This window comes from Diabrotica virgifera, chromosome 8 (assembly GCF_917563875.1).
Source record: "Diabrotica virgifera virgifera chromosome 8, PGI_DIABVI_V3a".
Lineage (NCBI taxonomy): Eukaryota > Metazoa > Arthropoda > Insecta > Coleoptera > Chrysomelidae > Diabrotica > Diabrotica virgifera.
This window is the reverse complement of record NC_065450.1, coordinates 2,249,747-2,272,387: the sequence shown is the minus strand read 5'-3', so window position 1 is coordinate 2,272,387 and position 22,641 is coordinate 2,249,747. Positions and strand designations below refer to the sequence as shown.

The following is a 22,641-nucleotide window of genomic DNA, read 5'->3' as shown; positions in this document are numbered from 1 at the left end:
AATATTCTGTCTTCAAACTCTGGCACAAAGATGCAAAGATCAGCAAGCAGACCTTTTTGTCTGTTTTATAGATTTTGAGAAAGCGTTCGATAGGGTGAAGCACAAGACCTTAATAGAGAGATTGAACGACATCGGAGTCGACAAAAGAGATTCTAATATTATAGAGGCTATTTATTGGAATCAGACAGCAATCATAAAGACCAATGGTAACACGTCAAGGCCAATTGAAATTCAACGAGGTGTTACACAGGGCTGTGTGCTATCACCCATACTGTTTAACGTCTACTCTGAGGTAACATTTGCGAACGCTTTATCGCGCTCTTTAGAAGGAATCAGGATAAACGGCCAAAGAGTAAATAACATCCGCTATGCAGATGACACGGTATTAATGACTGATTCGGACCATAGTCTGCAGATACTGTTGGATAGGGTTACTGAGAGTTGTGAAAAAATGGGGATGAAGATCAATACTGCGAAAACCAAAGTTATGAAAATATCAAGGAACAAAAATTTACCTCTTCCAATATATGTGAAACACCAACAGCTTGAATACGTAAGCCAATACAAATATCTTGGTTGCTGGTTCAACAATCAACTTGATTATAAGCAAGAAGTAAGGGCGAGAATAGAGATAGCCCGACAGGGGTTTATCAAAATGAAAAGCTTATTTTGTAACAGTAGCATAGTATCAGCCTTAGATGTCGTTTTCTGCATTGCTATGTGTGGTCAATACTTTTGTATGGAACGGAGCCCTGGACACTCAACACAACACTGATGAACAAGTTAGAAGCCTTTGAACTCTGGCTTTATAGAAGAATCTTGAAAATACCTTGGACAATCCACACCACCAACGAAGATGTTCTGAGGAGAATAGGTACAGATAGGGAACTGCTAAAAATCATTAAAGTCAGAAAAGTTAGCTACCTGGGACACATAATGAGAAACGAAAAGTACCGCCTCACGCAACTGATCATCCAGGGTAAGAGTGAAGGAAAACGGGGTCCCGGTAGGCGCCAGATTTCATGGCTTAGAAATATCAGAGACTGGACCGGCCTTGATTCAACATCTTTGTTTAGAGCCGCATTGGACAGAGACAGATTTGCCAGTGTCAGAACTGGACGTCAGAGACAGAAAGCACCACAAGAAGAAGATATCATGGTTGTGTCTTAGATTTTAGACCACGCAGAGCTTTTTATGAAGAATAACTTTTTTTCGAATAAAAGAGTTATCATATTTGTAATAATTAAAAACGATGTTGGCTATCCATAAATTTGAGAAAAAAATTTTTTTTCAATTAAAAGCATATAATTGCATATTTGATCTTAGTTTTTAATTCCAAACAACTTTTTGTCATAAGAATTTTCGATATTAAGAGAAATAAAGGTACTTTACCCTTGACCGAAATTCATATTTTTTGACATACCTCGTATAATATTGAGAAAATTTGATATCTGATGATTGAATTTTAGGTTTTGGGGCATGCAAATCCAAAATTATCTTTCAAGTTATTCCGCAAATTAAAAAAAATAGAGGCTCGTGTAGAGAAAAAAAAAATGCCTTTCAAATAATGTGCCACTCGACTACATCTACTATTTTAAAAAAAGTCATAAATTTTATGAAAATTCGTCCCCCTTCCAATACAAATTAAGGTGTTTTTTAAATTATAAATTGTAAACTCTTGGTTTCTGGGGAGGGGGAGGGGAAGGGTAAAATTTTCGTTGGAACACACTGTATATTTTCCTTCATAAGAAAATTTATTATTTTTATTTGCATTCATATTTACAAACTTTTTACAGAGCAAATATTTAAAACATGTTATAAAAATTTACAGTAGTACCCCAGGAAACGAAACATTTAAAAATCGAAAAAAAATTCAAATTCGAATAACTGGGGGGAAGTCAATACAAAAGGTGTACCACCTCGAGGGTACCGAATTATGGTGTTTTATTAACATTTAAGTCGATTACACCTACATAGAAGGAAAATATTATTTTAAATATACAGGGTGGGCCAAAGAAAACAGTCCACTTCAATATTTGGCAGTAGTTAATAGATTTTGAGGAAATGCCAAAACAGGTCGATTTTTATTTTTAAGTTACAATATTTTAATATATCTATATTTCATACTAGTGACGTCATCCATCTGGGCGTGAGGACGTAATCAATAAATTTTTTAAATGGGAATATGGGTCGTGTGGCAGCTCATTTGAAAGGTTGTTTAATTTTCCATTCAGTAATATAAACATTAATATTATTATTTATACGGGGTAACCAAAAGAATAATTTTTGACTGGAATTAATTAACGCAAATAGAAGAACGTATGTAATTTATTTAACTCAAAATACATTGTACAAAATACATTGTACTGCTGTCATAAAATAGAAAAAAAATGTTTATTTCACAAACAAACATTTCTTTTCGCTAAAATTAAACAACAAACAGCCTCCCACCTACCTCTTGACAGTTTGAACATTTAATTTAAGCGAAAATCAATGTTTATTTACCAAATAAACGTTTTTCTTCTATTTTCTGACAGTCATTAGACAAGGCGAAAACCGCGGGTTCGTTGGAAAAAATATTCCCATGAGATTTTTTTGCATAATTGCATTCGTGAGACATCCCAGAATAAGGTTCAAGAATTCACCCACGTGAAAAGTGGGCCAAATTTTTTTTAATAATTTTTTTTAATCAAATTGCAAAAATCATTATTTTTGGCCCGGACAATTTTTTTGTAGATTTTTTGGACCATTCTGGATAAAAAAAGTCTCTTATAATTTTTCTCTAAAGTTGATCGTTTTCGAGTTATAAGCAATTTAAAATTGAAAAAAAAAAACGAAAAATGGCGATTTTCAAGGCTTAATCACTCGGTTAAAAGTTATTATTATGAAAGTCAGAAAGTGACTAAATCAAAGTTTAATGCCCCCCTACAAGATTCTGAAGAAATTTTTGTCATTATTTTATTACTAAGCTGTTATTTTTAAGTAATAATATTGAGGGCCATGCACGTTGTAGCCGGCCGTAAATGCTGAGTGCGAGAGAGCCACATTTAGGCCGCCTACCACGTGCATGGCGCTCATTATTATTACTTAAAAATAACAGCTTAGTAATAAAATAATGACAAAAATTTATTCATGATCTTGTAGGGGGGCATTAAACTTTGATTTAGTCACTTTCCGACTTTGATAATAATAACTTTCAACCGAGTTATTAAGCCTTGAAAATAGCCATTTTTAGTTTTTTTTTTCAATTTTAAATTGCTTATAACTCGAAAACGATCAACTTTAGAGTAAAATTATAAGATATCTTTTTTATCCAGAATGTTTCAAAAAACCTACAATTTTCCGGCGAAAAAAATTGATAAAATTTGGCCCACTTTTCACGTGGGCGAATTCTTGAACCTCATTCTGGGATGTCTCACGAATGCAATTATGCAAAAAAATCTCATGGGAATATTTTTCCCAACGAACCCGCCGTTTTCGCCTTGTCTACATAGAATGTATTTTGAATTAAATAAATTATGGTGTATTCCACGAATATACGACTGTTTTGGATTGTCGCGACAACGAATATTTTAGTGTGCAACATAAGAAGTACGAAAGTATTTTGCTCTAATAATTACTCCAACAAACAACAATATAATTTGCAATTTATTTTCGTTCTTCATTTTTTGCACAGTAAAATATCCGTTGTCGCGATAATCCAAGAGGGTCGTATATTCGTGGAATGGGGTATACATACATTCTTCTTTTTGTGCCAATAAATTTAATTCAAAAATTATTTCTTTGGTCAGTATAAATAATGATATTAATGTTTACATTACTGAATAGAGAATTAAATAACATTTTAAATGAGCTACCACACGACCTCTATTCATATCTAAAAGAACCATCGATGGATCACGTCACTAGTATGAAATATATATCAAAAAATTGTAATTTAAAAATAAAAATCGACCTGTTTCCCTATTTTATTAAAATCTAATAACTACTGCCAAATATCGAGGTGGGCTGTTTTCTTTGGCCCAGTGCCGGATTAACCATTAGGCAAAGTAGGCAGTTGCCTAGGGGCCTCGACCTCAAAGGGGGCCTCACAGCCCTCGCAGCCCCCAAAACGAAAACTATAAAATTGTTAAAATATAAAAATTTGCCAAATTTTTACCTTTACCCAACTGACAATATAATCTAAACAATATGTTTCTACGAGTTGTATCTGTTTGGAGTATACCTACTAAAATATTTTTATACCTAAATTGTTGAAAAACATTTCAGGTAACCTAGTAAATACAAGATTTTAGCAATATAAGTACCTGCAATGGGGTAAGGTTATATCAACCATAATAAATTTATTTGAATTTGGACATTTGTCACGTACATTCTATGAAGTTTTATAATTCTATTGTATATTAAAACTGAATATTATTGGCGTTGGGCGGTTTTATCGATAGTTCTTTCAATCTAATATTTATATCGAAGTCATCTTTTCTTAGCTTGGTTTTGTTCTTTGGAAGAGAATAATTGTGATCGTGTAGTTAGGTGCAATAGTTGATTTTATAAATTTGCACATCAGATTGATTAATATTTTATTCTAAATACTCTCCATTTTAAAGCAGTGCCGGGGCACTTTTAAGTGATCGCCAGACACCTTAATTTTTGACTTAGGGTATTTATCTGTTGTGCTTGGTATAATATTGGAATTTAAGCATTTGTTTTGATCTCTACAATATTTAAACCAAGTACGTTATTTTCAATAAAATGTATATAGTCCAGGGTAATACCTAAGGTTTTTTCCATGACACTTCAAGAGCAAGGACACTGAAGCGGTTTTTCGACAAGTAATGCCTATAAGAGCAAATTGTAACTATTTCCTGCGTAAGATCTGGCCATTTTTATTTATAAATAATTTAGTGTCAAAAAACGGCATTTTTACTTTTTTTTCAAATCAATTGTAAACAGTGAAACTTATGGGTTTTTAGTACAAACAACTTCGAGAGTATGGAAAAGGCTTTAAAATGGATTATTACAAAGTTTGATACACTCAATTGATACTCAAAGTTTGATATACTAATGCTAATGGATTATTACAAAGGTTAATATAATTGCGAAAAAGGTCAAAATTGCAAAAAAATTAATTTCACATAACTATTGTAAAAATGAATGTACAGCTTTGAAATTATTGTCAAATGAGGGTTCTTTGGTGCCTGATATGTGACAAAAATTTGAAAGCGGTTCATTCAATTGTTTAAATTGTATACAATCCACAATGAAAGAGCATAAGCTATATTTTCAACTTGGTTTAAAAAAAGTAAATAAAAAATGCATTTATTAGTAATAAATAATTATGCAAAAGTATCATCAATCTTTCCTTATAAACTTTTTATTTTTTATAGAATAAATTGAGGGGCCCAGATGCTAAGGGGTACAAGTGATAAAATGGTTCAATTGAGGAAAACGCAGTCAAAGTTAAATTTACATAGTAAATTCTACAGCAAATTAATCACTTAAAAACTTATTTAGAATTAATTTTATACCTTTTATTTATCTAATTGTAAAAGCTTTTGTAAAGTTAGTATTTATTTTCATTCAAAATGTTTGAAATTTTGAAAAAAACGTTCGTATTTGTACCCCTATGCTTCAAATTTTGCACTTGTTTCTCTTTGCCACTGAAGTACCTTACGAATTACTTAAATTCTTAAACTAAAATAAAAGAAAAATTACGTAAAAATGAAATATTTTTATTTATGAAAACTTACTTGGTACATTTTGTGTTATTATTTCACTTATTTTGAATACTTTTTTAAGGGCTTGATTTGCAAAGATACTAAAAAAATCACCAAAAATAATATCCAACACCTTACAGGCAAAGGGATACAAATGAAGTTATACCTGTTTGTCTCAAACTGTTTTTAAATATTTCGTAAGTAGTTAAACTAGAACCTGCGATATGTCGCCAGCAGTAGTTTAATTCATCTGTATCTCTTTCCCACTAAATTTTTAATACTATCTAGTATAACCCTATTCCACGAACATACGCCTGTTTTGGATTACTTCGACAACGAATATTTTACTGTGCAAAATAAGAAGAACGAAACTAAATTGCAAATTACATTGTTGTTTATTGGAATAATTATTAGCGCCATTTACTTCCGTACTTCTTATGTTGCACAGTAAAATATTCGTTGTCGAAGTAATCCAAAACAGGCGTATGTTCGTGGAATGGCCCATATTATTTTGTGCACTTAACTCAGTTTACAATATTTTGTCACTTGTACCCCTTAGCCTCTGGGCCCCTCAATTATATTATATTTATTACAATTTTTTATCACTACGTATATCTAGCATTTTTAAAGTTATTATCAAAAGAAAATGAAATTTATGTACTTATATTGAAACATTTTTTAAATCATATTTTTTTCAAAAATATTCATTCTAAACCGGTCAAAATATTTGAGGTTTTACTAATGCTAAAGTAAAAAAAGTGTTATAGGAATTACTATAAATTTTAATGTTTGTAGAAATAACGATGTTTTATTTTTCACTTTTTTTTTTAATTTGAAAGTGTCCTCTTATTTTCACCATAACTTGCTTAATTTTGATGTTATTATTAAATCTATTAACTCATTCATTTCATAGTAATCCATTGAAATGTTACATTTAGTGTGCATTTCTTAGAGGAGTCAATTTTATTTTTTTAATGTGTAGGGGGGTTCAGTAGAACACTAAGTTCAAGTTTTTGGGGTCGCCACCTTTGTCCCCCTGCCGCCATATTGGAAAAAGGGCTGCAAAGGGCTTTCGCCCTGTATCTCCTAAACTAGCAACCACACAGAAAATTTAGTTACACATAAAATATGGCAAATTAAATTTGCTACAATTTTACTTCTATTACTTTTTATCGTCAAGTGACCAACAAAAAAGTTATAAATCAAATTAAGAGAAAATTTATAAAAAGTTTCCTTTTAGAGGTTATAACTTTTTTTCCGTTCATTTCACAACAAAATAACAAAATAGCTAATTTGAAGCGGATTTTTCAATGGACAATTTTCACTATAAAGTTGTTTAATTTTATTTATTATCTAGGTTTTACAGTGCTCCAAGCTTGACCAGATTCTCTAATTCTCATAGGAATGCAATAAAAACAACACTTTAATTAAAATTACGTTATGCCGACCACGAAAATCAAATTTAAAATGAATTACGAATTTTGGTCATTTTTTATGTTTTCGAGGTCGCTGAATCCGAATATGAAGTTTATTTTTATCTAGAGTTGGTGGAACATGTTCAAAAGTCAAATTTTATACAAAAATGCCAAAAATTAATTTTTAAGATTTCTCAAATTTACCTCACTGTATGTTTGGTCGCTGTAAATATTTCCTTTTGAAAATTTTACTGTGTCATTTTTGAGGTATGTAAATAACAATGAAATTTGTCTAAAATGTTTAAACACATTATAAAAGGAGTTGTTAATTTTTAAACATTTTGTCACCATATTTCGTCAGTTTCATGTTTAGTTAAAAAAGTCGAGTGACAAACTTTTTAGTTTATAATTTTAACCAACACATCAATAAAATGTGATTCATGAAGAAGTTTTTTGGGAAATTTTAAGTCAAAATATACAATAGGAAAAAAGTTATGCTACTTCATAGACAAGCGGCACAACCCAAAAAACGCTTATATCTCGAGATCCTGGTCACGGTGTGGTCGATGGCTAATTTTGATCATACTTTATGATTTTGATATCAAATATCGTTTTTTTTTTTCTTATAAAAATTTTGCATTTTTTGGTTGCTTCATTCTTCTTCTGGACCGGCGAATTTGTCCTCAAACAACTTCTTGGGCCTTTTCTATGTATGCTTAGGGTTATAAGTTTTATAGTGGGGAGAAAGGTCAAAAATACATTAATAATAGCATAGGAATGTTAAAATCATAATGAATTGTATGAATAAGAAATATATATAGATATAAAAGTAAGCCTAATGTTTTTTTTATTGTATCCCTGTGAACATTCGAGCATCTGGTCAAGTTTGGAGCGCTGTAAAACCTATATAAGTAAATAGAATTAAATAACCTTATAGTGGAAATTGTTCGCTGAAAAACCCTCTACAAAATTTATATACTGTTATTTTATTTTAAAATGAACTGAAAAAAAGTTATAACCTCCAAAAGGAAACTTGTTTAAAAATTTTTACTTGTTTTTGTTTATATCTTTTTTGTTGGTCACTTGATGTTGGTCACTTGACGATAAAAAGTAATAGAAACAAAATTGTAGAAAATTTAATTTGCTACATTTTATTTTAATTAGATTTTCCGTAGGATTGGTAGTTTACGAGATATAGCGCGAAACCCCTTTGCACCCCATTTCCAAGATGGCGGCCGGGGGACAAGGGTCGCGACACCAAAAACTTGAACTTAAGCTTCTTCTGATACCACCTACACATTAAAGAAATAAAATTGACTCCTCTAACAAATGCAAGGTACGGCCTAAAAAATGTAACATTTTAATGGCCTATAGATATACCGGATGACTTTGACAAGTGTTTAAGAAGTATATTTTTTTATAAAATACATCGTGTTCCCGATATTTAAGATTCAATATGTACCTATAATCCGTTTAAAAATTATTGATTGTACAGTTTTTACGACGCAGGTCATTTGTACCTACATATTTACGGTCAATAGATTTAAGTACTTGCAGGAAAAAAATAGACTTTCAATTAACTATAACTTACTTTGAATTGATATTATTATTAAAAGGTTTTTAATTAAGCAGTTTATTGTATTTTTTATTAGCTTCAATTTTGGTAATAATAACTTAACCGATGGTTAACCGATTTAAAACATGTATTTTTTTTCACAAAAAAATAAAATCTTTGATCTTTAGTAACTCAAAAAGCATTGATTTATTTTGATGACTTGATATAACATATTTTTGGCTAACGATTTATCCCTCTGTCCATTTATGAGGTTATTTTTAATAAAATAATTTTCACCCCTTGAAAAGAGGTGGCAACCGCCTCTGTTTTATATGATCAGATCTGTAAGTTTCATATATTCAAAGTGCTTATTTTTTAAACAAATTGGTTATAGTAGATTTTTTAATTTTGAAAAAAATGCTTTTTTTTTTCAAAATAACTTAAGTTATTAGATATACCAAAAATCTCAAACCATAAAAATAGTAAATTTTTCTTAAGGGGCCTCATAGCTTTGGTTGCCTAGGGGCCTCAAGATTATTAATCCGGCACTGATTACGAAAAACTTACCGATTAGGTCTTTTAATAAAAATTATTTAAAAATTCCCTTAGGTTTAGAGTTGGCAGATCCATACTTTCATGTATCTAATGAAATAGATTTATTACTAGGTTCGAGTACATTTTGGTCTGTTTTGTTAGGAGGTAAAAAATCTTTAGGTCCAAATATGCCGATTTTGCAAAATACAAAATTTGGTTGGATAATTGCTGGAAATTTATACCTTAATTCCCTAGAACCTAAAAATTCTCATACATTTTTTAATGTTAATTCTTATAATGAATCAATAAATAATCAATTAGTAAAGTTCTGGGAGGTTAAAGAATTATTGGTGTCGTCAAGAAAAATATTGTCCAAGGAAGAAATAGTTTGCGAAAATTATTTTAATGAAACGGTTAGAAAGAATTCTTCAGGCAGGTATATAATTAAAATCCCATTTAAAGATATATTTTCAATTCTAAGGTTTCGTCTACACAAGTATGTTATAAGCGGTGATATATAAAAAATGTATCGCCAAGTTTTAGTGAACGAAGATGATTGTCAAGTTCAAAAAATAATTTGGCGTGCAGACTCAAATGAAGGACTAAAATGTTATAAATTAAATACTGTTACATACGGTACCGCATCTGCTCCGTATTTGGCTGTTAGGAGTTTGTTACAAGTTGCTGAAGATAATAAGCGTGATTATCCATTAGCATCAAAAATAATTAAGGGCGACTTCTATATGGATGACTTGCTCAGTTCCTCAGATACTGATACTAAAGAGGAAATAAAGATACAGAAAGATGTTTCGAAAGTTTTAGCTGATTCTCTGATTCAGGGTTTGAATTACGAAAATGGCTTTGTAATGAACCAAATATAGTTAAAGATTTTAATATTAATAATGATTTAGATGTTGCTGTGCTTCCATTAGGTGAGCAAAATAAAATGTTAGGGATCTATTGGGATCCATAGAATGATTTTATTGGATATAAAATAAATATTGATTTTTCTATTGAACCACGTCAATGGAATAAACGCTGTATTCTGTCGGTAATTTACCATTAGGTCCTATTGTAATAAATGCAAAGTTAATTATGCAAGATTTGTGGAAAAGAAAATTTGAATGGGCTCAAGAGTTATCGCAAGACCTTATTAAAATTTGGTTAGAATTTTATAGTAATTTAAATTCTTTGAATGAATTAAAAATACCACGTTATGCTAGTATATCAGATTATATTAATATTAAATTACATGGTTTCAGTGATGCATCTACACGGGCTTATGGTTGCTGTATTTATATAAGATGTTTAATGTCGTCAAGATAACTTACATTATGTAATTTGTTATGTGCAAAATCACGGGTTGCACCATTGAAATTGTTAAGTCTCTCTAGATTGGAACTTTGTGCGACAGTTTTACTAGCTAATTTAATAAAAAAAGGTTTCGGATTTTATATGTATTCTAGTGAATGGTATTTATTGTTGAACTGACTTCACAATTTGTTTGTGTTAGATTGGGGGTGATCCAAGTAAATGGAAACAATTTGTTGCCAATCGAGTGCAAGAGATACAAAATTTGACTAATATTACTTCTTGGAATCATGTTCGATCAGAACACAATCCAGCAGATTTGTTGTTGTTCTGAAGCTATTTTCTTGTGGCATTTTTACAATTTTAACTATTTATAATGGGAAATAAGCCACAATATTATTAAAAAATGATTTTTATTAACGTTTCGACGCCCAAATCGGGTGTCTTTTGTATTTTCACAACGGCACCCGATTTGGGCGTCGAAAGGTTAATAAAAATCATTTTTTAATAATATTGTGGCTTATTTCCCATTATAAATAGTTAAAAGCAGATTTGTTGTCACGAGGAGTTTCGGTAGATAATTTAATGAATAATAATTTGTGGTGGTCTGGACCAGAATGCCTTCTTAAAGATAGTAAAAAATGGAATATTTTAAATCCTGAACAATGTCAGAATGTACCGGAGACATAGGTTGTTTCTTGTGTTTCTGTTCATGACTTTAATTTGGTTAACTATTTGTTAGAGCATTTTTCCTCATTGAACAAATTTTTTTAAGGATTTTAGCATATATTTTACGATTTTGTAATAATTGTAAAGTTAATAATAAATCAAATAGAAAGACTGGTGTACTAACACCAGAAGAGATTGAAGCAGCTCTAGCATTAGTAAAAATTCTGTTTATTAGAATACAAGAGTCTAATAAATAATAAAGAAATACCAAATAAAAGTAAAGTCATTTCTTTGAATCCTTTATTCATGAAAGGTTACTAAAGGGTTGTGGACGTTGGGCGGAGGTAAATTCCTCACCAACCAGTAAAACCATGTAATCCTACAGGTATTTTCCTCACCAAATTTAAAGGTTCATATTAATCCGGCAGGTATTTTCCTCACCAACTCACTCAGGTAATAAAATAAAAAGATATATGTAATTTAAGAATATTTATTATGAAAGAATCCGAAATCCTAATATAAAGTCGTTAATTTCCTTACATTATAATTTCTGGAAAAACCAACTTGAGTTTAAGAAAGTTTAAATTTCTTTTCACTTTCACTTTGTAATAACTAACTACTTGCAATCAAAATAATGTCGAATGCTCTAATAGGTCTGGATCCCGCGTATGAAAAAAAAGTTGATTAATAGCAAGCTGAAAATTTGTTAATAGCTTAAGGGTGTCTAGTCGGATAAACTTGATGTATGGGAGCACTGGAACAGGGGCAGTGTTAATTGTGGAACAGGTTAAAAATTTGGAACGGTCAAACCACGAAAACGGCACATTTATTTTGTCCGTCAGAACGGACTTAAACTCTCCGAACAGAGATTAACCTCTCATGCAAAAATCAGACTGCTATTTATCACCTGTCATAATTCCTGTCATTTGACATATTCTACATGTTCCACTTATTAAAACGCCCATTTGGTGAAAAATCGCAGTCTGATTTTTGCATGAGAGTTTAATCTCTGTTCGGAGAGTTTATGTCTGTTCTGTCGGACAAAATACATGTGCCGTTTTCGTGGTCTGACCGTTCCAAATTTTTAACCTGTTCCACAATTAAAACTTCCCCTGTTCCAGTGTTCCCATATATCAAAGTTTGTCCGACTAGACACACTTAAGCTATTAACAAATTTTCAGCTTGCTATTAATCAATTTTTTTTTCAGACGCGGGATCTAGACCTATAAAAGTTTTACTGAACTTGGAAAACCTATATTTAGTAGAATCTCAGAAATTTATAAGACTTAAACTTACAGGACCTCGATTTTTGACCCTTCGCTTCGTTATCGAACGTATTTGCTTCGTATCTGTTTAGTGTACAGATAGCGAATGATCGATAACGAAGCGAAGGGTCAAAAATCGAGGTCCTGACTTCTTACAAAAATCTTTTTAAATTTTCACCAATAGCCATTCACAATTTCAGAAGAACAGTGTTCTCAAATTCCAAAACAGTACGCTTTGCTTTCGATATTTCGAAACTACAACCCGAAAACGTAGGTCTACAATAATAACACATGTTTACAAAAAAAAGTTCGACTATTTGACGAAACCATATGACTAGGAAGTTTTTGCGGTCGCTGATCACGAATCCGGAGTCCACTGACCTCTATCACGTCAGGTAAAGGCCATTTCAAGGTCAAATCAAGATAAATCGACAAAATCACTCTGAAAAGTATATTAGGAGGTTTTTGTAACAAACAAAATATGTACAAAACTCTAACACCGAAGTAAAATACTTCTACGTAATAGGTATATTACTCAGAAGTGTTTTACTTCTGTGTTTTTTACATATTTATATAATAAACATTTCAATGTTTATAGCTAAAAGAACTCGTGCAATACCACATCAGAGAAACAATATTTTAATTTTATTTCTGTATTAAAATTCCCAACCGTGCATGATAGTTTTATACTGATTCATAGTTTTACACTTTCTGAATAATTTTTTGTACAGAAAAAGACCGGAAAGTGAACGTTAGGGACCGGCAATAGTTATTTTACTAACAAGTGCGGAAAGTCATACTTTTCCGCACGCGATTGCAGTTTGCCGAACGACGCGAAGCGGAGATTTTGCCATTTTGCATCGCAAATTTCATTTGTAAAAATTTGCGATATATTTTTGGAAATTTTTATTGTTTTAAGTTATTTTTAGGGTAGGTACCTATAACTACAATGATATTATTATGCATACAATTATGTTGCCTCTCAGATTTAAAATGCCTTTATCTCGAAAACGGTTGAGTTCAGCTAGATAAATCTAGCATATCTTTTATAAGTAAAAATTTTAAGAGAATAAAAGTTTTGATTCAAAAAGTATATAGAGTGAGTAATAAAAAAAATGAACCTATCAAATGAGCGGTGAAATGCATTATATGTGGCGCCCTCTGGATAATACCTCATTTTTCGTGGCAAATTTAGATTTCTTGTCACAAAAATCCCCGCTTACCAAATTTCGTATTATTATCCCATGCCTGTTAGTTTAGGAAATATTCAAGAATAAATAAAATAAAAGTTTAACTTTGACACCCTGTATTTCGGTTATTCTCAACTTTCGTACTAAGGTAAGTTAGCTTAAATCGACCTATTTTAACCTCATAAATCTAAGGTTAAGCTACGGCCCTTTCCTTAGCAAACACCCTGTATAAGTTTCAACTAAATAATCAACATAATATCTATCTAAAATTTCATTTTCTGGTTTGCATGACATTAAATCAAACACAAGACAATCTGATACGTCTTCTGGTTTTATATATGTAAGGAAAAAAGTATGTTTGAGCCACTTGCCTACTTCACAATCATTCGTATATTCTGATTCTGATGTTAAATCAAGAGATAGAATTTTTCTATACCACATACTAGAAGCTTGCAGTAGGTGAAATCTACAACCATGTATTTCAGTGTTAGGACATATTTGAATGATTTCATTATGTATAGCTTTTTCAAAATCTATAAAAAATTTACTAGGATTAAACTTAATTTTGAGAGCTTTACGAATTTCTGATTTTAACAAATAAAAAAGATTTTTGTAAGTTTGTTTTTTTTTTTTGTTTGGCAGTAAACAGTATAATAAAGAAATACAATGCCCATTAATTAGCCCGTGAATAGTGAATGATTGCAAATAATATCTGGTACAGTAAGAAAATGTGCCATCTATATAATATGTATATAAAATTCAATGTGGCGAAAAATCTTACATTTGTTTCACTATTATCTTACCTTTGACACAGTTTATAGAGGGAATATTTTTCCCCTTATTGAACCTTATCAATATTGGAAGGAAGTCGACCAGGGCCTAGATTCCGTGCACTGTAGATATCTACATGTCGCTTTCTATCGATATTTGAATATCAAAATATTTGAATTTTTAGCTTTAATTGAATTATTTTCTAGTTTTGCTAGGTTATACTCTAATTGATAAACTAGAGCAAAACTAGAAAATAATTCAATTAAAGCTAAAAATTCATATATTTTGATATTCAAATATCGATAGAAAGCGACATGTAGATATCTACAGTGTACGGAATCTAGGCCAGGCATCAATTTTTGTCGATAATTATATATTTTTTCTTATGTAACTTATAACGTATATTTAACGTATATATTTAACGTATATATTTAACGTACTCGTATATTTATTATTAACGTATATTTTTTCTTATATCAATCGTAGAATTGTTTCAGGCAAATTAGCTGCAAGCTCTTGGCGTATAATTTTTGCTGGTTTTTCAGTAATATTCTCTTCGGCTTAACGTTTACAAGAGTTAGAAACAATTTTCCGATCTATCTACTGACGATCTGGTACATGATTATGTACTAGGCTACTTCTAGAAATTGTAAAATTTGCACCAATAGTAAACAATTTCGCACTACAAATTGTTTTATTACACCTCCAGTACACTTCTTCACTTTTTAAAACTTTCACTTTATAAAACTTTCACTTAATAAAAAATAAAATTTTCAAATAGCAGTAAAGGTTTATCGCGATTACTTTCTATTAAATATGCCATTGCATATTAAATATGCCAAAATTGCAACTGTGACTAAAAATAAAATACCATAATTATTAATTCATTAATTATTATAGGTACCTACTGTAACCTTAGAGTAGGTAGATAAATAATTCCCTTGAATGCCTTTTTGTAAAATCTACCTGAAATAATCACTTCGATTTTGGTGAGGAAAATACCTGTGGGATTATGGCATACCCTTCCAAACGCAGGTAAAATATTATTTTGGTGAGGAAATTACACCCGCCGCGCCGGTGGACGTTTAAGAAATAATAGTAATATTCCGTTTGACAGCAAACACCAAATTATTTTATCAAATAATCATTTTTTAACAAAAATAATTTTATTAAATGAACATGAACGTTTGCTTCATTGTGGTGTTCAGCAGTTAATTTTTTCATTGAGGCAAAAATACTGGCCTATTTCAGCTCGTAGCTACTGTAGATATGTTATAAATAAATGTATAGCTTGTTTTAAAACTAAGCCAAAACCTCTAAACTATTTAATGGGTGATTTGTCACATAATCGGGTAAAGAGTTTTTCAGTTTTTCAAAATGTAGGTACTGATTATGGTGGTCCTTTCCTTATCAAGGATCGCAAAACTAAAGGTGCTAAATTAACCAAAGCTTATGTGTGTACATATTTTTATTTGCATGTGCACTAAGGCTGTACACATTGAGTTAGTGTCAGATCTTACCACTGATGCATTTTTAGCGAGCTTCAAAAGATTTATAAGTAGAAGAGGAAGACCTTGTAATATTTATTCTGATAATGGTTCAAATTACATAGGTGCAAACGAGGAAATAAATACTGTTTATAGAGTTTTTAGAAAAATCATCTGACTCTATTTCTCAAAGTCTGTTACATGAAAAAATAAAATGGCATTTCACACCTGCAAATTCTCCAAAGTTTCGGGATTTATGGGAAGCGGGAATAAAAAGTATTAAGTCTCATCCAAAAAGAGTAATGGGTTGTCGATCTTTGACTTAAAGAATTTAGTACATTGTTGCATCAGGTGGAAGGTATATTGTTTTCTAGGCCACTTTGTCTTATTTCCGGCGATCCTGATGATAGCACTGCCTTGACGCCAGCGCACTTTATCATTGGACGTACCTTAACCACAGTATAAACAAGGACAGTAAAACCTCTTCCATGTCAGCACTTTGATCTCAAGAAGTAATACCTTTAGTACACAATTGGTAATTCACCAGTGGTGGATTGCGGGTTTTTCTTGTTAAAACCTGTACATTTCTATGCGACTAGCAATGCGACAGTGGGGCAAAAGCGACTGAGAACATTGCGAGGTCGCCATGCGCGTTAAAAGATTTTACATACTTCCAATTTTTCGGAGAGTGGTTCTACTGTCCCTCTTTATACTGTGCCTTAACTATGTTGCCAGAGTGTGATATTACTCATGTTCCTGAGAACCGTCTCGACAAATGACAATCTATACAATTAATGGTTCAACAACTATGGTCAAGATGGCAACTAGAGTACTTGAACGAGCTACAAATGCGTCAGAAATGGAGAACTAATTGCCACCAAATGTTAAAGCTAGGATCTCTGGTGCTGATCAAAGACGACAGGGCTCCTCCACTTCAATGGCTTCTTGGACGAGTGACAGAAATACATCCAGGTCCAGATGGAGTTACTAGAGTTGTGACTGTTAGAGTGCGTGGTAATGAAACAGAAAGAGCGCTCAATCGTGTATGTGTTTTGCCAATAGACTGTTAATTTTATTTGTGTTCTGTATGTTAATTTGTTAGTTCTGTACGTTTTTGAAAGAACTGCGTCCTTTCAAGGGGGCCGGTATGTTTAGACATCTTATAAAATTTATTTTGTTATATTTTTTAATGTAAGCTTTGATTCTATGATGGATGTTGCTGTGGTTGACGCCAACAACGAAAATATTATATTAAAAAAATAACTCTTGTCAAAGCAGCAATCAAACGCAAAATATATCTCTTTTTGTAAATGAAGTTCTTATGTTTAAATGATTAATTCAAGAATATGGTCAATTATCATTGATTAGCCCGCAGTTTATACATGTATCATATAACATTTTGCGAACACATCTCCGCAAAATAAGACAATATAGTTCTTCTTCTTCTTCTTTAAGTGCCATCTCCGCGGCGGAGGTCGGCAATCATCATAGCTATTCGTATTTTAGAGATAACAATATAGTTAGAATTTTAGAACAATATAGTTAGATAGTCATAAATCATGAGATATCCCTCATCTGATATAATGTAGCGGGCAAAGAAACCATTGATCAAACTACGAATGATAATGAAGGAAAAATATGCAACCTAGCAGCAGCAACAAACACATATTATAGTTAGTACTAGACATAAACCCAATAAAGAACACAAAATAACATGGATGATATCAGGAAGAATAGATGGAAACCAAATAGATCATATTCTAATTTCGAAAAAGTGGACACCAATAGTACAAGACGTAAGGTCATATAGAGGGGTAAATGCGGACACTGATCACATATTGTTGATAGCAAAACTTAATATGAAAATAATCATAAGGAAAGAAAAAGGAGGAAATAGAATATAGCCAAACTGAAAACACAAGAAACAAAGCAACAATATACACAACAACTGGAGCAGAAACTGGGTAGGTACGAGAACATAGAAATAGAAGAGGAATGGGCAAACATAAAGAACAGCATAATAGGAACAGCACAACAAATAATAGAATTCCAAAAAATCAAAGAAGCAAAAGAATGGTTTGATGAGGAATGTCACCAAAAAAGTCAACTGAAAAACGTCGCAAGAAAAAAATGGCTACAGAGTGCCGAACTGGAACAACTGAACCAATATAGAAAAAAAAAACAAGAAGCATTGAAACTCTATATAGACCGTGCAGTATCGTCGCCCCCGCTAGCGAAATTATTCCGATTAGATTTTTTGGCACAAACTTACTCAAAAAGAGGTCCTTATAACATATCCACAGCGTGCCGGGCGGTGCCGTGGTCGAAAAATTGTTTAAACAATTTTTTTTAAACAAATTCACAAAAATAATATTTTCATTTCGAACAATATTTTTTCAGATAATTTGGGTCATTCTGAGCAAAAAAGGTCTCATCATTTTTCTGTAAAATTGATTGTTGTTGAGTTACATGCAATTAAATATTTGAAAAATGCGAAAGTGGCCATTTTCAAGGCTTAATAATTCGATTAAAAATTATTATTATGAAATTCAAAAAAAGACCAAATAAAATTTCAAACCCCTTCTTCAAGGTCCTGAAGAGATTTTTGTCATTATTTTATTACAAAGCTGCTATTTTTAATTATTAACAATTAGCGCTATAGACCAACTGTATCGTCGCCCCCGCTAGCGAAATTATTCCGATTCGATTTTTTTGCACAAACTTACTCAAAAAGAGGTCCTTATAAAATATCCATAGGGTGCCGGGCGGTGCCGTGGTCGAAAAAATGTTTAAACAATTTTTTTAAACAAATTAAAAAAAATCATTTTTTTATTGCGAACGACTTTTTGTAGATAATTCGGGTTATTCTGAGCAAAAAAGGTCTCTTGCGATTTTTTTCTAAAATTGATTGTTGCCGAGTTATATGACCATTTTCGCATTTTTCAAATTTTAAATCGCCTATAACTCGACAACAATCAATTAGAGAAATATCACAGGATATCTGTTTTACTTAGAATGTTCCAAATTATCTAAAAAAAATTTGTTCGAAGTAAAAAAATTATTTTTGTGAATTTGTTTAAAAAAAATTGTTTAAACAATTTTTCGAACACAGCACCGCCCGGCACGCTGTGGATATGTTATAAGAACCTCTTTTTGAGTAAGTTTGTGCACAAAAATCGAATCTGAATAAGTTCACTAACGGGGGCGACGATAAATTCTGGACTATAGCGCTAATTGTTAATAATTAAAAATAACAGCTTTATAATAAAATAATAACAAAAATCTCTTCAGGACCTTGAAGAAGGGGTTTGGAACTTGATTTGGTCACTTTTTGAATTTCATAATAATAATTTTTAATCGAGTTATTAAGCCTTGAAAATGGCCATTTTCGCATTTTTCAAATTTTTAATCGCATATAACTCGACAACAATCAATTTTAGAAAAAAATGACAAGATACCTTTTTTGCTCAGAATGGCCCAATTTATCTAAAAAAGATTGTTCGAAATAAATGTGAGAATTTGTTTTAAAAAAAATTATTTAAACAATTTTTCGACCACGGCGCCGCCCGGCACCCTGTGGATATGTTATAAGGACCTCTTTGTGAGTAAGTTTGTGTAAAAAAATCGAATCGGAATAGTTTCGCTAGCGGGAGCGACGATACTGCCCGGTCTAATAGAAGAAAGAAGAACACAAGAATATCTGAACAAATGCAAGAGGTAGAATAATAAAGATAACAAGAAATTGTTCGAATACATAAAACAACAATATAGAACCAAAAAAGATATCACAAAAATAAACAATAAAGTTTGGGAATAACTTTTCAGTTTCACTGACCTATACAGAAACAACCACAAGGCAGATTCAGAGGATGAGGATATAAGAGATAACAGAGATGAAGAGGAAGGCGCACCTACTTATCAGGAATTCATGGAGGTATTAAAACAAATAAAAGTAAACAAAACGCCAGGGCCAGATTAAATCAACAACGAACTGCTCATCAACGGAGGAGAGGAGCTCACGAAGCGAATGCACAAGTTAATAGTTACAATTTGGAAGGACGAAAGCATGCCCATAGAATGGAAAAACGGACATATCACACCAATCTTTAAGAAAGGGGATCCAACTAAGTGCTGCAACTACAGAGCAATTATGTTACTAAATACAATGTATAAGATATTAACCACAATTATAAGAAACTGACTAAATCAATACACAGAAAAAATATAGGACTATTTCAACAGGGCTTTAGAAAAGGAAGATCAACAATAGATACAATACACGTACTAACACAAACAATTGAAAAATAGCTATGAACATGACATAGAGTTAAACATACTATTCATCGACTTTCAACAGGCCTTCGACAGTATCTACATACAACAATTATTAAAGGAAATGAAAAAAATGGAAATACCGGCAAAATTAATAAGACTAAACTCGAATGACAATGAAAGACTCAAGAGCAAAAGTTAAAACAAATGAAGGAGATACAAACGACATCAAAATAGAACTTGGGGTAAGACAAGGAGACAGTCTGTCAACAACACTATTTAATATCGCTCTAGAAGGAGTAATTAGGGACACAGGGCTGAAAAAGACAATTATTCAAAGCTCAACACTGATCATAGGATATGCGGATCACCTGGGACTGGTAGCACGAGATAAAAAAAGACTAGAACAGACACTTTTAACCCTGGTAAGAGAAGCAAAGACGAGATGATTAATAATCAATCAGTATACAACAAAATTCCTAATAAGCACAAGAGACAATGTAAACAGAATAGCAGAAATAAAGATAGGTGAAAATACATTCCAGAGAGTAGATTGCTTCAAATACCTGGGGGTGATGGTGGACGGCAAAAACGGAAGGAGTATAGAGATAAACGAAAGAATTAAAGCAGGTAATAGAGTATATTGGAAATATCACCGACTACTCAAAGACAAAAACCTGAGCAAAAAACAAAATCAAAAATATATACAGCAGCAATTAGACCAGTGATAGCCTATGGAGCAGAAGTAATGTGCCTTACGAAAAAAGACGAAGAAAAGTTAACAGTAATTGAGAGAAAAATTATGAGAAGAATACATGGCCCAGTAAACCATAAAATAATATATATAAAAGAAAGAGAAGATATAGTAAAATTCACAGCACAAAGGCCCAGGTGGTTTGGGCACACACAAAGAAGAGGGGCAGAAGAACTGATCAGGAAGATAATGAACTGGAAACTAGTAAAAACAGACCAAGAGGAAGACCAAAAATAAGATGGGAAGATCAACTGCTAGACGATATATCAAAGATGGAAATTGCAAACTGGAGAGAAAAGATTCAGGACCGGAGAGAGTGGAAGAAGACAGTAGAGAAGGCAAAAAACATCACAACCTATGAACGACGGACTAAAGGAAACTGCGGACTAATCCACCGCGTGAAATGGATTAAAAGATCTCATAGTATTTGAGCGACCTATACTCTAACAAGAGTGAATGGTCCATATATATCCCTCATCTACCTTCAGAATGACCAATGCTACGATTTGCAGCATTGGTTTCAATGCAAAAGGTAGAATTTTAAACAATTTTCGGATTCGGAATGTAATGAGTAATGACGGCATCAGTGGCGTAGCTGACAGGCCCGCAAGGCGTTAGGAGGGGCCTCTTAAAGGCTTCAAGCTTAATACTTCTAGTTTCTTTAAATTGGGGACCAAAACATATTTTCCTAATTAGCATCAAAATAGATCATTTGGAAGGAAATAATGAAGATGGTAATAAACGTAACTCTTACTCTTTTTTCGGGTGCAATTTTATCGTTTCGTACTTTCGTGGACATGTTGGTAGTTTAGATGAAGATGAAGGTGAATCCCAAAAAAGGTAATTTTTTGTCGATGGTTCTTTTACTAGCTAAATATGATCCTGTTTTAGCTAAATAAATCGACAAAAACAATAACTCAAAAAAAAAAAACAAATAACTTGAGCGCCCAAATACGAAACGAAGTTATAAATTTGCTGGCTCAAGAAACATTTATTCAATAATTCTTGATACTACTCAAGATTTTTCGAAACTCAATCAGCTTAATTTTATTTTCCGGTATATAACTTGTGATGAAAATAATTTATCTTCTAAAGCAGAAGTTGTTGAAAAAAGTTGAAGAAGGTTTTGCGATTTATTAGCATGTTGGACCAAAGTGCAGAAGGTCTTGTAAATGAAATTTTAAAATTTATACAATCAAAGCACCTTTCCGTACACAACTGCAGAGGAAAGGGGTATGATGGGGCAAGGGTTATGAGTGGTGTATATTCAGGCGTACAAAGGCGTATAACTGACATTGAAAAAACAGCTTCCTATGTTCACTGTGCATCCCATAATCGGATACTAGTGTTGAAACCCGGTGGTCATCCAGACATGATGCTGTTATGGCTTTGCGACGAGCTTTCTGACAAGTAATGAAATATTTAACGAAAATTCCATTGCTATCTAAAAAAAGATGAAAAATTATAAGTTAATGGATTGTTATGATTAATTTTGAATTTGTCGTTAACATTACTATTTAATCTAAAATATTAATCTAACATCAACACTTTTGCAATCTGAAACGGCAGAGTTAACGGTTGCCTTTCAACTTTTCGAAAAAAACTCGTGATAATCTTCTAGAAATGAGAAATTCGTTTTCCGAAACTTTAGCAAAAGCAACAGGAATAGCAGAATAGTGGGGTATTATACCGGAATTTAAA

At 32.0% G+C, this 22,641-nt stretch overlaps 1 protein-coding gene across 1 annotated transcript; it reads left to right on the top strand.

Moving 5' to 3' along the window:
• The first annotated feature begins 9,745 nt into the window (after window positions 1–9,745).
• On the top strand, window positions 9,746–10,102 carry LOC126889394 (uncharacterized). The gene has a single exon (XM_050657655.1). The coding sequence runs from the start codon at window positions 9,746–9,748 to the stop codon at window positions 10,100–10,102; it is 357 nt and encodes a 118-aa protein (XP_050513612.1).
• Window positions 10,103–22,641: the final 12,539 nt, after the last annotated feature.